The 15,027-nt window shown below is 40.3% G+C and overlaps 1 protein-coding gene across 1 annotated transcript; it reads left to right on the forward strand.

Moving 5' to 3' along the window:
- The first annotated feature begins 6,782 nt into the window (after positions 1-6,782).
- Positions 6,783-11,798, forward strand: LOC137272517 (DBH-like monooxygenase protein 1). The gene is made up of 8 exons (XM_067804906.1): positions 6,783-6,984; positions 7,065-7,194; positions 7,352-7,450; positions 8,379-8,567; positions 9,492-9,649; positions 10,182-10,425; positions 10,638-10,734; positions 11,102-11,798. The coding sequence occupies exons 3-8, from the start codon at positions 7,390-7,392 to the stop codon at positions 11,649-11,651; spliced, it is 1,299 nt and encodes a 432-aa protein (XP_067661007.1). The 5' UTR covers positions 6,783-6,984; positions 7,065-7,194; positions 7,352-7,389; the 3' UTR covers positions 11,652-11,798.
- The last annotated feature ends 3,229 nt before the right edge of the window (positions 11,799-15,027 follow it).

Here is a 15,027-nt window from a genome sequence, read left to right on the forward strand (position 1 = left end):
CCTGGTACAGGTAGTTGTCGCCATGACACAGAGAGCTGTTACCATGACGCAGGTATTATACTCACGAGGAGTAAAGAACAAATAAATATAAACATAAAGGATACTGTTTACACCGACAGATTTCAGCGCCTTGATTTTCTCGTATGTGGATACCTTGATAACCAAGATTTACAACGTGGTTCCATATTAGTTGCTTTAACAACCCTTGAGGTAACGTGATGCTAATAAAACAGTCATGCTGTTAAGGTGTCCGAACTGTAGATTGACCCATTTCGTGTTTTAACAACGCATGTGACAACAACGTCATACGTTACAATCAGAATTGTCGAGTGTAATGACACTTCAACGAAGCTTGGTATATATTGCTGTACTACAGGAGGGTTGAGACAGAGACAAATCTACAGGAGGGTTGAGACAGAGACAAATCTACAGGATGAACAGGTGAGTCGTCATGGTTGAGACTAAAAAACACAACAAGACGTATTTTACACAAAAAAACGAGACTTATGAGTGAGTGATTTGGGTTTAGCTCATCGTTGACAGATAGGTATGGTTACATCATGAAAAGTGAGCAAGTTGGTTTTTATTGCCATTTTGAACAGTATTACAGGTCAGTCAGATTAATGTTGGATGAAATCTCGAAGTGTTTCAGATATTAGGCATTTGAAACATCCACGCAGACGAGTTACAAGACATTAAAAACAACTTACCGACGGCACCGTAAAACTTTACCTTAAACTATTTCGAGAAACGTTTGTCAGCCATATTGCCAGAACTTTACGGTATAGCGTTGTTACTCACCGTAAAATTACCGTCAAACTCTGGCAGTCATGCCATCGGTACAAAACAAATTACTGTGTAACCGTAATTATTCATACCGTACAATATATAGTCAGACTCTGCTACCCATGCTCCCGGTACAAATTCAGGAGCTTTACGGTATGCCTGAATTATGCAAACCATAATAACTGGGGTGAAATTCTAGTAACAGGTACATTTTTGTGCACGTAACATAAACTAAATTCACCTTTTATACAGGTTAACTTAGTCCATTTGGACAATTAAGAATTGAAATCCTGTACAACATTATAAAATTTGCCTACAACATCGCACCTATGACTATTGTGGCGCCATGATCTCTCTGAAGTGTTCATATTCCTAACTTTCTGACGCATGTAGTTTGTTACTCGATCGTATATAGTAAAGATTCTTCTGTAAAACATCTGGATCCGGACCAAATTCTGTCGCACACATTTCCCTTTCACAAAACTTTGTATACATCCAAGGTCGCGTTCAAATGTCTCTGACCATTTGTTGATCCCAATTGGCTCCCAGTTTGTGTTTAGCTTGTGATCACATAGTACATTGGAACGGATCTGTGTTGGGTATCCGTATTTAATTCTTTGTTTCTCATCGCCTGAACAATCCCAGATTGGGGCGCTCAGGTAGGCGGCAAAAAGGGAAAAATTACCATTAAATAATTCAATATATGCTCACCAAATGCATTGGGAATCACGATAAAGACAATAGTTTTTGCACCTTCTAAATATATAGAATTTTGCAGAAGGGAAAATCTCTTGTCATAAATATTACTGTAAGACAATACCTTCATTTTTCGCGTAGTTTTCTCCATCCTTGGATTTACTTCAATATTATAGTTGAGTGAAAACCAATCTAATGTAGGAATGTTGCTATAAACTGTGGAAGTTTTGGGAAGACGTTTATTCACATATTGTGTTACATGAGACAACACCCTACATTTTGGACTTTATTTATGATTGACAGATAGTCATCAATATTATCTACAAGAATGTGTAGATCACAGATCAAAATCATCTTATGAAAATAATTGTTTTTGTACAGATTGTGTGAGTTAAGCATTGTGAATGTGGCTTTGTACTATCTTTTTGTATGGTGTCCATTTCGTGAGGTAATGATATTGTGACTTGCAATTACTTGTAGGTACTCACTAAAACTGTAAAAAATGGAAACCTGTACATGATGCATAAAAATGTCCCTTGGGATGATATTGAAATCGTTTCGTCTTAGGATTTTTTTATTTGGACGACTTGAAAGTGTATGATGCACACCGGTTATTGGCCAAGGAAATGTTTGCATACAAGAGAACACCGTATTGCCGTATCCTGAATGCACACAGATAATAGGAAATATCCGTTACCGTCATCATTCAATCTCAAATACTCTGTTATCAGTGTTAAAGACTCGGTGACATTTCTAAACTAGTACTTTAGCGAAACTGATGTTGAAATATATGACTCAATTTCATGTGGAAAACTTGAATTAATTCGTTGTGACTTTCATAATAAAATTACATCAAAGCTATTGCTAGATTTATCTTAATAAATGATAAAGTTGCAGGATGATATCCTATGTTGATAAGGAATCTTAATATAGTCTTTACTACGGCAAACTAAAGTTATGAATCAGATTATAATTTTATCTTGTTATATCGCGTATCATTGCAAAGTGTCTGTGACGTATCACAAATCATACAGATTTCCCTCTCACAGTAACCAAGTTCCCTACCAGTGAACATACACAATATTGTGGCGTTAACCGCCATTTTTGCACATGAAAATCTCTAACTAGCATTGCCGGAACGTAAATTTTAGTGGAAGTGAATCCTAAATCGTGACAGATCCTGAAGATCCGTTTTTCGTTTCTGTTTTCCAATGAAATTTAATACGTTTATAACTCATTTTTTTTAATTTGTCTGGTGGTGAAATATTTTTGTAATAAGAGGTGTACAATTGTGAATGGTCAGCGCAAAGCTAAGAAATATTTGACTGTACGTTCAAGGATCGCTTTCGCAATGTCTCCTCTTACATCCTGCCCGGACTTGTGCTATTCCACTCGACATACCACTCACCAGTGTAAAATCTATAATTAGGTTTCTGAGCCATAAGGATATTTTCGGGGTGTTTATTAGTATCACAAGACGTTCTTCACAAAGATGTATGTGAACATGTTGTATCAATGGCATTCGTTCAAGAATGAGGAGGTGTTTGTGTTCTGAATTGTGCAACGCTGATCCTTGCGAAACGTAATGCTTTGTTGACATCACTGGAATCTTTGTAATATGACCCATGGCGACATTTTATGGTCATAGGAGGATGCCACATTGATCTGCGACTTAGCGGTTAGGCGATCTATACTGTCAAACCTTAATATGGACCCACGACAGACATAGCGGTTAGGTGATCTATACTGCCATACCTTCACATGAACCTATGACAGACTTAGCGGTAAGGTGACCGTTACAACCATACCTTAATATGGACCTATGACAGACTTAGCAGTTAGGTGATCTATACTCCCATACCATAATATGGACTTATGACAGACTCAGCGGTTAGGGTATCTATACTGCCATACCTTAACATGGACTCACGACAGACTCAGTGGTTAGATGATCTATACTGCCATACCTTAATATGGACCCACGACAGACTTAGCGGTAAGGTGACCGTTACACCCATATCTAAACATGAACTTGACAGACTTAGTGGTAAAGTGACCGTTACACCCATACCTTAACATGGACTTAAGACATAAAGGCCGGGCGGGACAACTTAGGAATGGCCAGCGAGCCCTAACTTGACATACAGAAGGGAGGAAGCTACAAAGACATATTTTTTATCATTGGAAAGATCTCGAGGAGATGAACACGAAAAGTTCATTTGCCAGTGTGTTCACGTGTTAATAAGCTCACAAATTGGCTCTGAAAATGCATTTCTGCAGAAATTTCTGGCAGAAATTTTTTTTCCCGCAGAAATTTCTGGCAGAAATTTTTTATTTCACTACCAGAATTATCTTAATTTAACAAAATTAGAGAGTATAAGTAATGATACTGCTGCATGAGTGGTAGTTTCATGTTTATTCCAAGTAATAAGCACGTAGCGTGATCAACGGATCTGATATTTTTGTTTGATACCAGAATTATCTTAGTTGAATAAGATTAAACACAATCGTTAAATAATTTAATATAGACTTTCTTTAAATGGTGTCGTTTTCCCTGTTTAAAGCCTATTAGTACCAGACAACCGAGAATTTTACAGTCTGAATTTAACCGTATTTCATTATAGCTTTTACAATTTAAAAGGCTTATGCATTATTCCCATCCGTTTCATCATAACACAGTTGTAACTTCTTAGTGGATTCACGTCGTGCAAGATTAATTTAACAGTATCGGGGTGCATTTTCTAATCTCAATAAGCCTACATTGTTTTTGTATGCGACATGGGTTGAAGGCGAATAGAGACGAAACCGGACATATACTACATACATACAATATAATGAAACTACCACTCATGCAGCAGTATCATTACTTATACTCTCTAATTTTGTTAAATTAAGATAATTCTGGTAGTGAAATAAAAAATTTCTGCCAGAAATTTCTGCGGAAAAAAAAAATTCTGCCAGAAATTTCTGCGGAAAAAAAATTTCTGCCAGAAATTTCTGCAGAAATGCATTTTCAGAGCCAATTTGTGAGCTTATTAACACGTGAACACACTGGCAAATGAACTTTTCGTGTTCATCTCCTCGAGATCTTTCCAATGATATAAAATATGTCTTTGTAGCTTGCTCCCTTCTGTATGTCAAGTTAGGACTCGCTGGCCATTCCTAAGTTGCCTTCATACTTAGCGGTAATGTGATCGTTACTGCCATACCGTAAGACAAACATGGCCTCAGCGCTATGGTCTTTTCCTACAACGGCAATCGGGTGATTTATTTTTGCTTGGCGTTTTACACCGCAGTCACAGAGCAGTGACAGAGGTCCGAAAATAATCGAGCTTGGACCAGAGCATCCAGTGATCAACAGCATATGCATCGATCTACGGAATGGGACACGATGACATTTCAACAAAGACATCAAATAGAATATAATCAAGTCAGGTAGAACAAGGGGAGTCTAGACTTGTAGAACCTATGATCATTTTACTTGTACATATTTGTGTGTGTGTATGTGTGTGTGTGTGTGTGTGTGTGTGTGTGTGTGTGTGTGTGTGTGTATGATAAGACAACCCACTGAGCAACAGCATAAGCATCGATCTACTCAACTGGGAAGCGATGACATGTGTCATCCGAGTAGACGGTCAGTAGTGATTGAAAGTCATTAATTAGTCATTACGTCAGCGCGGATGGTCTTGTCCAGACTGTATGCAGGACCCCAAGAATTAGACAAACATGCCCTTCAACCTTATATGACCCGTGAAGAATCTGGATTAGAATTAGTTTTCAGTAGCCATGTTTGTCGCAACGGGATCAGGTGGTCGGGCTTGCTGACTTGATTGAGACATGTCATATCGATGCTTATGCTTTTGATCACTGGATTGTCTGTCCAGACTTGATTATTTACAGACCGTCGCCATATAGCTGGAATGCTTAGTGCTGCAAAAACCTGAACTCACTCACTCACTCAACCTTATAATATGTATAAAGAATGCACAAACATAAGTCGCTCGGCCGGCGTAGATGTAGGTAGTGCCAGACTGACGCTGCATTGATGGGGTAAGTTCGCGCTTGTGCTACTGAATATGAACGTGACAGCAAACTGTATTTGCCTTGATATACATGAACACTTGTGGCGCCTCAATTTGCAATCTTCTTGATTTCATTGGAGACCGATGACTTGCTCACTAACATAAAATCTGATAACTGCAAATGATTTTGCACATGACAGACCAACTCTAATTATTTATCTCAGAATTTTGGACCCCCGAAGAAAAAAGTTGTTTAACAAGCGACCATTATTTTGTTGTCACTTCTTGTTGTCGCTTTACAACAGCCAAGTGTGCGAATTGCACCTGGTAAATTGAAATTTCACTACACATGCTTGTTGATTACCTGGCTGTTCTACCAGCAAGTGCACCCCCCAATAATGATCGTTTTTTAAAACACCTTTTCATACCCATATTAATTGCTTTTGTTCATAAACTCCGCAACCGTGAAATTCCTGCCTTATGACGGCAGCGTGGAAATAATCAAACAATCCAGTGCTTGATATTACGAACAATTATCCACACCACGCGCACAATCAAGGTTACCCGATCAATGGCATAGATTTTCGAAGCTCTATTAGCTCTAAGACAGTCGTTAGTTAATTTATGGCACTTCCGACTATTTCATCGATAAATGAGCTTCGAAAGTCTAGGTCCAAACCCAGTCTTTTGGAGTGAGTGAGTTTAGCTTTACGCCGCTTTTAGTACTATCCCAGCAATATTATGGCTGTAGTCTTTGGCATGACGGGCAAACGCTCGTCACCACCCCTAACTCTGGGTTCTCTTGTGAAGAGCCGTCTAACTGCAAATTCGCAAAGAGGCAAGATTATTCCTATTGGCAAATTAAAATATTAAACCCATTGCAAACCACACTTACTCACTCACTGTCCCCGTTTCACTACATAAACGTTTGTTCGTTGAAATGAGATAGGAAACATGTTACAGAGTCGAGTTGAGATTTACGTCGCATCGGCATTATTATAGCCAAACAGTCAAGAGATCAAGTCTGTACATGCAGCTATTTTAAGTACAAAGCCTAAATGATTTAAGTTTTAAACGTGATTTAGACCAACGACACAGTTCTGAACAATTAGGCGCGGTGATTCACGAAATACGCCGAAAACAGAATTCGATTCCCCCAATGAATTCCATTGTCAAAAGCCCATCACTGAAATATTGCTAAAGGCGGTTCAAATTCTCACTCACTCATTCACTAACTCTGCTCTATTCGTCGGCCTTTTTTCACTTTTGCAGTAAGACAACTCTTTTGGCTCTTTGTGTGGTGTTATGGGTGTGTCAGGTCGCTGGGTATGGCACCTACAGGTATGAGATACCCAATGGAGAGAGGATTCCACACCCTTGCAAACCCAACTTTTATTGGAAGGGAGTCGGACATCGGAATCAACAAGGTGGAGGAGCTAGAAATCAGTTTGGGTTGGACTTTGCTCATAATGGACATAAGGTAAGTGATATACCTGTCTCCCTTCGTGGCCATACCGACTGACTTTTGCAATATTCCAGCATTAACACGTTTTGTTTCAGTGGACCCGTGACCTGTGCTTGAAGGATTCTGATGGCGATGGTTTGACCAATGGTCAAGAACTGGGCGATCCGCAATGCACGTGGTCTAAAGGCGAGGTCCCAGACAACATTGATGGCCTATCACATCCGGGTTAGTTTTTAACGTAGGTTTGACTGGTCTTTTGAGGTTTGTGTGAAGGACATGCACTTTAACGTTGAGAAGGTTAATATGTTGACTGTGCATTTATTTCTTGCCTTTCATTTTTCCTGATAGAGGAGCCCTTCCGTGAATCCGATATCTGTTTTAGGGATCTGTACACCCTTTGGGACCAAAAACTGTACAGGCATGAACGACTGGGTCGATTGTTCATCAGAAGAGTTCAACTGTACTGCACTGGACAGTCCAGGTAAAAACTGACTGGAGATTATTTTGTTTAACGGTGAGGTCAGACAGGCACTAGGGCAGCAGATGGAATGGAGTTCGTCCCTCCCTGCCCCTGGCTTGCTGTCTGCTGAACAGGCCTCTTTTTGCCGCTGTTTGCCGGAATAGCTTTACGTCGCATTTGCAAAGATCCATTGGAATACATTTGAAAGAGTCAATCTCGTCTTACGCCGCGTTTAGCAATGTTGCACTGTCACTCTGACTCATTATACATAGACACGGCCTCGCGTCGCTTCTACTGCCTTGTGAAACTCGCTCGTGATTGTTAAAATATATTCCGCACGACTGGGAAATAGGCTAACAAAGTGTATTCGAAAATTTCTGTATCTTCCATACAGACATACCTAGCAAGAGTGAAATTTGGCACCGTCGTCTTCTATATCTGACACCATGGGTGCAGAAACATACTTTTGTTTGGACGTGAAAGAACAAACTAAATGACTCATAAATTTCGTCAATATCAACCCTTTTCTTTGTCAGTGGGAGGGCGGCGGGGTGGCCTAGTGGGAAAAGCATTTTCTTGTCAAGTCAAAGACCCGGAGTTGATTCCCCACATTGGTACAATGTGTGAAACCCATTTCCTGTGTCCCTGTCGTGATACTGTTGGCATGTTGCTAAAAAGCCATACCATGAGCGCTGACGCAAGGGTTAATTGATTGAGGGGGTAGGGTGCCCCTGTCACGCCAAAGACCCGGGGTCTATTCCTCACGTGGGTACAATATGTGAAGCATATTTTTGGTGATGTTGGATTATTGTTACAGTCGTCGTAAAAGTCAATTTACTCACTCATCAAAAGTATTAAAGTAAAGATAGCCTTACTGAACTGTCCGGACAACGATGTTTGATGGAGACAGATATTTTGAAACCTTTGATAGCCATTTTATTTGTTGCAGACACACAAAATTTGACGTTACGGTTCCCAAGAACTCAGGTTCCGGCACAAGAGACCACCTACAAATGTATGTTGTTTGACGTCCCTCAAGACCAGGACTACCACGTCGTAGCCATCAAACCCTACATCGACAACGACAACGTCATGCACCACATCCTCCTGTATGGCTGTGGTGAATTTGATGAAACAGGTTGTTAATGTCTAAATATATTTGTAATATTTTACATTAAATTAATAGCATATTGCGCAGAAGACTCGAAAAGATTGGCACTGACGTTCATCTTTAATAACCCAGGCTTGTAAGAGGCAACTAACGGGGTCGGGGCAGGCTTGCGTAGGTCGATATCATTGCGCGGATCGATGCCCATTGAATTGTTTGGTCCAGACAAAATATACTCTTAAAAAAGTAGGGGATAATGAACATTCAATTTGTATAGGAAGTATCAACGTTAACAAACGTTTCAAGGACAGACATCCTATGAACGCACCACCATTTCCTTCTATTACCACCCCTAAACACAACGCATGATATGCACGTGCATGGGGTCCCATTCTTGATTTTGAGGTTTTCTCATGAAGGTCGAGAAATCAATTAGACATTAATTTTGACACTCATCTTGCTCCACACATTTGTTTGTTTTACAATGAAAATCGTATACATGCAAAGTACATTCCATACACCAATCATCTATCAAAAGCGACAGTATTCAAAATAGCTACGGTTGTAAGGAAGTGCAAATGGTAATGCACTCTCAAAACATTCAATAATATCATATCAACATCGATTGACTCCGATAAATCTCCTACATATTTTTAATCGTAAATTTTTTAAAATAAAGATCCCCTACTTTTTTTGAATTGCCGAGTGCGGTGTTAAACAAGAAACAGCCCAGCAATATTCCAACCACATGGCGTCGATCTGTAAATAGTTGAGTCTGTACCAGACAGCCCAATGAGAAATAGTATGAACAATTGGGATACGATGACACGTGTTAGCAAGTAGGACTATCCGATTCCGTTAGTCGAATCTTACGACAACCACGTGTGAGACCAAGACCGACTCTAAGTCGCATACAAAAGTGTAACGAAAACCTTTTACTGTCCCGTCCAATAGATGCCCACCCCAGTGGACCCTACGACTGCAATATGGGAGCCGGAAATGGCTGTTCGGATATTCTTGGAGTATGGACCCTAGGAAATCCGGGTTTGTGTTTCCATGACAAGATGGGAATGCCTATTGGAAAGAATGGTTTCAAGAAAGTAGCCTTGGAGGTATAAATGATATCAAAATCCTATACTACCAAAAAACCTATATTGCCCTTTTTTGATGTTTGGGGTTTTTACATCACCGGAAACATGCCTTTGTCTTTTGCTCATAACATGGATAAAGTTATGACAACAGACCGCTCAGTCATTTGAATGTCACCTGTTGAAAACCGAATCTTCATCATGTCTGACATGCCGAACTGAACTGAAAAGGGAATATACACCTGGTGATTCGGATGTTTTTTCCAAAAAGGACAACAATATTCTGAATGTCTTCCAGTTATGTTTCTTAAGTGTTTAGATAGTGAGATACAAGTCAAACACACTGGGTGCGCACACACACATACGCACGCACACACATACGCACACACACATACGCACACACACATACGCACACATACGCACGCACACACACACATACACACAGACATACACATTCACTTTGCATGCAAATTCACTTCAAAGGAGCAATACTCTTACAAGGAAAAATCAAAGAGAAAATAATTAAAAATATTTTGACATTTTCTGTTTTATAAAGTTTCATTGGAACAACCCTGCAAGTGAGAGCAATTGGACTGATGCATCGGGGATGACGCTGTTCTTCACCAACATCCTGAGACCATACAATGGGGGAATGATGACCATTGGTCAAAACTTTCTGGAAATTCCTCCAGGGCAACCCAAGACCATTGCTTCAGCCACCTGTTCCGCTGATTGTACATCCGCAGCTCTCAACACATCCATTCACGTCACAGCAGCCCTGAACCACATGCATTATCTCGGTATAGAAGCAGTTTTCTTTTTGGACGTTAACTACTTCAACATGCGCTTTGTATACACTGTATGCTATTTCAGTTGTATATTTTGTATATATTTACATACATTACGGTACATATTTACTTTCATTACTTATGTTTAACTTTCTCTCTTGTGCTTATTTACAGTGTTTCTTTTTTACTCTATTGTCTACAATATCGTGTTTTACTTGCTATAGGAAGCGCCCAGTCTGTGGAGCTACGCCGCAACGGTGAAATGGTACGATACATCACCAACGAGCCCGAATACAGCTATGATAATCCAATATTCAACCAGTGAGTGTCCATGGTCTTTCGACTGAGTATTAGAGTAAAGTTTTATCGTGTCCACCAACAGATTCTCTAGCAATGCCATTGGAAGTGATCCTCTACCCAATCCGCAGCACCCCGAATTCGCTACAGTACCCACCCTCCAAAATGTGACGACTAACGGGATGGTCAATTCTTACTTGGGTGACGCATGATGTTGATCACTGGATTGTCTTACTCAGACTCGATCATTTTCAGACCGACGCTATGTCGCTAGATTATGACTGAGTGCGGCATTAATCAACAAACCAACAAAAGAAACGACAAATACCTAAATCTCTAAACACGACTTCTGTGACTCATCGTATAATGATTAATGTTTGTTTATCACCAGGTTTGAAGACGAAATAATGATTCACCCCAATGACGAGCTTATTACCACTTGTCAGTACACGTCCACCTACTCCAAGAAGTGGGTCTACTACGGCGATGCCACCTCAGCGGAAATGTGTTTTACGTTGATCTTCTTCTACCCTGCTGAGGCTATGCAAAACAAATTCTGCATAAGTTGGAAATCTATCGAGACTTGTGCCACGAGGCCGGTGATGGTCAACGGCTGCAACGCCTACGCGTTTGTCTCCGGCTATGATCCAGAAGGGATGCAACACTACCTGAGGGTCAAGGACAACTGCCATCTAAGCGGATCCTGCCATGACGACTGCAGAGCTGCTGTGGCGGAGGCTAAGGAACATCCGTGTCTGAAAGGAGGGGACATCGCCGACTTCGTTGTGAACATACTTCATGGTAGCAAGGAAGGCTTGGAGTACCTTCGCTTACTTAACATGTGTCCTACGAACAACGTCGTCACATGTCCTACACCTAGCGCAGGAGCTCAGATGACCTTTTCTTCCGTTCTCCTGCTCCTGATACTGATGGTGTTCTAATGATACAGATCACTTCGTAAAATAGAAACTATTTTCCCCATAAATCAAAACAATAGTTTGATTCGTTTTGTTTTGTATTTTCGATTTTTTTTGTAGAATTCTTGTTCTTACTTGTCGCAGCAAATTGTATTAAAGAGGTTGTCAGTCTACAAACATTCGTTCGTCGTCATCTGCTGAGGCGTTTGGGTAGATCACTGGTTAAAGCGTTTGTTCGTCACGCCCAAGATCCGGGTTCGATTCCCCAAACGGGTACCGTGTGTGGAGCCCATTGTTCATGAATTATCACAACTGTTTTCTTTTATACATTTATTATACTGTGCTGAAGGATTGAGATCGATGGGGTATCCTACTGGTTAAAGCGTTCACTCGTCACGCCGAAGACCCGGGTCCGAATCCTCAGATGGGTACAATGTGTGAAACCCATTTGTGGTTTTCGGCGGGAATATTGCAAAAGGTTTCTTAAAATCATATCCAATCACCCTCTCAAAGCAACGTGAAACCAAACTAAGGCGTCTGTTTTAGATTTAATCCGGTACTTTGATGGCGTCCTTGATTATACAATCCCTCAGTGACGCCCTTGTAGAAGTCTGTGTGAATAGAAGTACTCAACGTTGAATCATTCCCGGTTGACCTGATATTCATTGAAATAGAACAGATCAAGCTCATGTGAGGTTTGCTCTTCCCACATACCCGTGTCAAGTGATCACTGTCATATGACTATTACCAAACCGCGGGTAAACAATTCCTGTCACATGGAACTAGCCTTAAGATGTGGGGGTTAAAGACAGACAGACAAGACAGACAAAATAGTTTATTTATGCGTTACGTGAATGTATGCAAAAAATGGCAGTGGTTAAATAACATGATAAAATACAAACGCCAGGCCATATGGCCAATGAGGTGCACCAGGCAATACGTGCATGGAAAGTGTAAAATATAAATTTAAAACATAAAGGAGCATCATGCATGTTGTGAAAAAAGACCCCAAAGGCTGATGTAGGGTCAGGGTCGTGGCAAAGTGCCGGTGGGTCATCTCGTGCATATATCCAAACACCTCTTTTGACCTTATGTTTTTCAGCTTTTATACATCATTTTGGCTCAGTTGTTCTTAAATATCTGTTGCATATAGTTTATCTGCCACGAACTCTTCACTTCAATCAACTAGTTTAGCTGTATTTCGCTTTCAAAGACTCTCATCTACTGTCGTTCTTCTGTTTATTCAGTTTGTAAGCAGAAATAAATAATGGCGCCAGAGTGCAGCTGGCAATCCTAGCTATTAGTCATTCAGCTGTAACCGACTACGTCATAATGGTCTCAAAAACACTGTGATGTTGTTGAACGTGCATTGTTTTCTGTTGACGTGGTTATGGGTTCAAAATAGTTATATTATTTTTAATGATACGTCGAGATACGATATTTCGATTTATAAGAATTCATATCAGACATTACTTGCCATCTGAGGAAACATGCAAGGAACAGGTTCCTTAGCATTTGATTAAATGGATTTTATAATCGGTATTATTCCTGTTTGGATAATTTAATAGTGAAATAATATCCACCTGCAGCCATCGAAAAAACGAAAATAACAAGCAATAAAAACAAAACAAAAACAAAATAAACAAAACATTTATTTGTTGGTTATGCCACAGTGAACAGAAGCTAGAAATATGCGATTTGTTTATTGTTATTTATTTTTGTTCATATGCATATTTTCATTTTTGAATAATTCTCTTTGACAATTAGAAACTTCATTCTTTGTGGGTACATGGGATGGATTTCGTTCTTTTGTTACTGCAGATTGTGTTATGCTGAACCAGGTTGGACGCGGGACGGCGTTGCGTATATAAATACATTAATTTTAAATAAGGTCAGAGTTAAAGTTTTGTTTGTGGAGTCACTGCATAATGTGGCTTTGAAGTATGTTCACTTGTGGCAATTAGTATATTTCTTGTGGTAACGTGTTACATTCATTAACACTTTGTGGTCTATTCACATGTCGTAATGAGACATTCACGGTCTCGTAATGGTACATTCACTATGTCGTTATGGTACATTCACCGTCTCGTAATGGTACATTCACCATGTCGTAATTCGCATTGACATCATTGTATTTTCACGATGGTGTAGTCCTTTTAACTTTATTGTATAGTCGCTATGAGTGAATGAGTAGGGCCTTTAGTTTCATGTCACCTTTAGTAATATTCCAGCAATATCACGGCGGGAGACAACAGAAATGGGCTTCACACATTGTACCCACTGTACCCATCGACTTGAACGTTTCAGCCATAGGGCTACCCCACCGCCCCATATTCGGTATAAGAAAAAGGCATATTCATTTCGGATGTGGACGTTATACATCATGCAAAATGAGTCTGTAAGTTTACCGAAGTGAACATTCGCTCTTCGGCCATAATCTCCCTTCACAGTATCTCCAGCACAAAGTTATGAAATACTGATCTTTATCTCCAAACCGCTGCAAGTATGCACTGTTGGAGCAGGGTCCTTCAGTCTGACAGGCATGACACCTCTGACCGTGGGAGTCATCGAAGTGGTAAACGTTTAAGACCTGTATCGCCGAGGGGCTCACTCGTGGACACTCGTGGTGTAACTCGCGTTTTGCTTGCATTTGTGTCGAGTAAGGTGTTTTAAATAACAACTTTCTTTAAACGAGAGTAGCTCAGTATATTGACACTGGAACCACATCAGGCGTGTGGAATGTGTCACGGCATCAGTAAACAGACCCGGATAGCAGGCTGTGACAGACTTTCGTTCATTCTCAAAGGTCTAACTTGAATTGCCAACTGAAGATGATATTGGAGGCGCAATGCCACGCGTTTCGACAATATTTTCGTCATTAATAAATATTGGGACATATGCCCTCACTTTATCTTCTTATTGATACAACAAAAGACTTATTGTCCCTTACAAATTCGATAGCTTAAACGTAAAGGCGAACAACTTCCAAACAGATAACACTTGCAACATCAGACTACCCATGGTGAATCCTCAACTAGAAGCACTACATTAACCCACCCACAGGACTAATAACATCACAGCTTGAACCAGCAGACATCATAAAATCCCAGTATCTGCAACTTCATTACCCTGATCAAGAGGCAACAGAAGTGAAGATAATACACCTTGGGGGCCACCTACAAGAGCCGAAAAGTCGCTGTCGTTACTTTGAAACCGACCAACGCATCCAAAGAGAGATGAGGAGACGGAGAGACGGTGAAACTGAAGTCATGGCCTGTATCTGATAGTGTTGGACACTTGCTTGGAGTGTGGTGAATATGTTTGACACACATTCAGTGTGTTTGCGTAAGATATGATTTAAAGGTGCTAAGGTTTGTATGTATAGAAGTACGCAAAGGGA

Source organism: Haliotis asinina, chromosome 2 (genome assembly GCF_037392515.1).
Source record: "Haliotis asinina isolate JCU_RB_2024 chromosome 2, JCU_Hal_asi_v2, whole genome shotgun sequence".
In the NCBI taxonomy this organism is placed as follows: Eukaryota; Metazoa; Mollusca; class Gastropoda; order Lepetellida; family Haliotidae; genus Haliotis; species Haliotis asinina.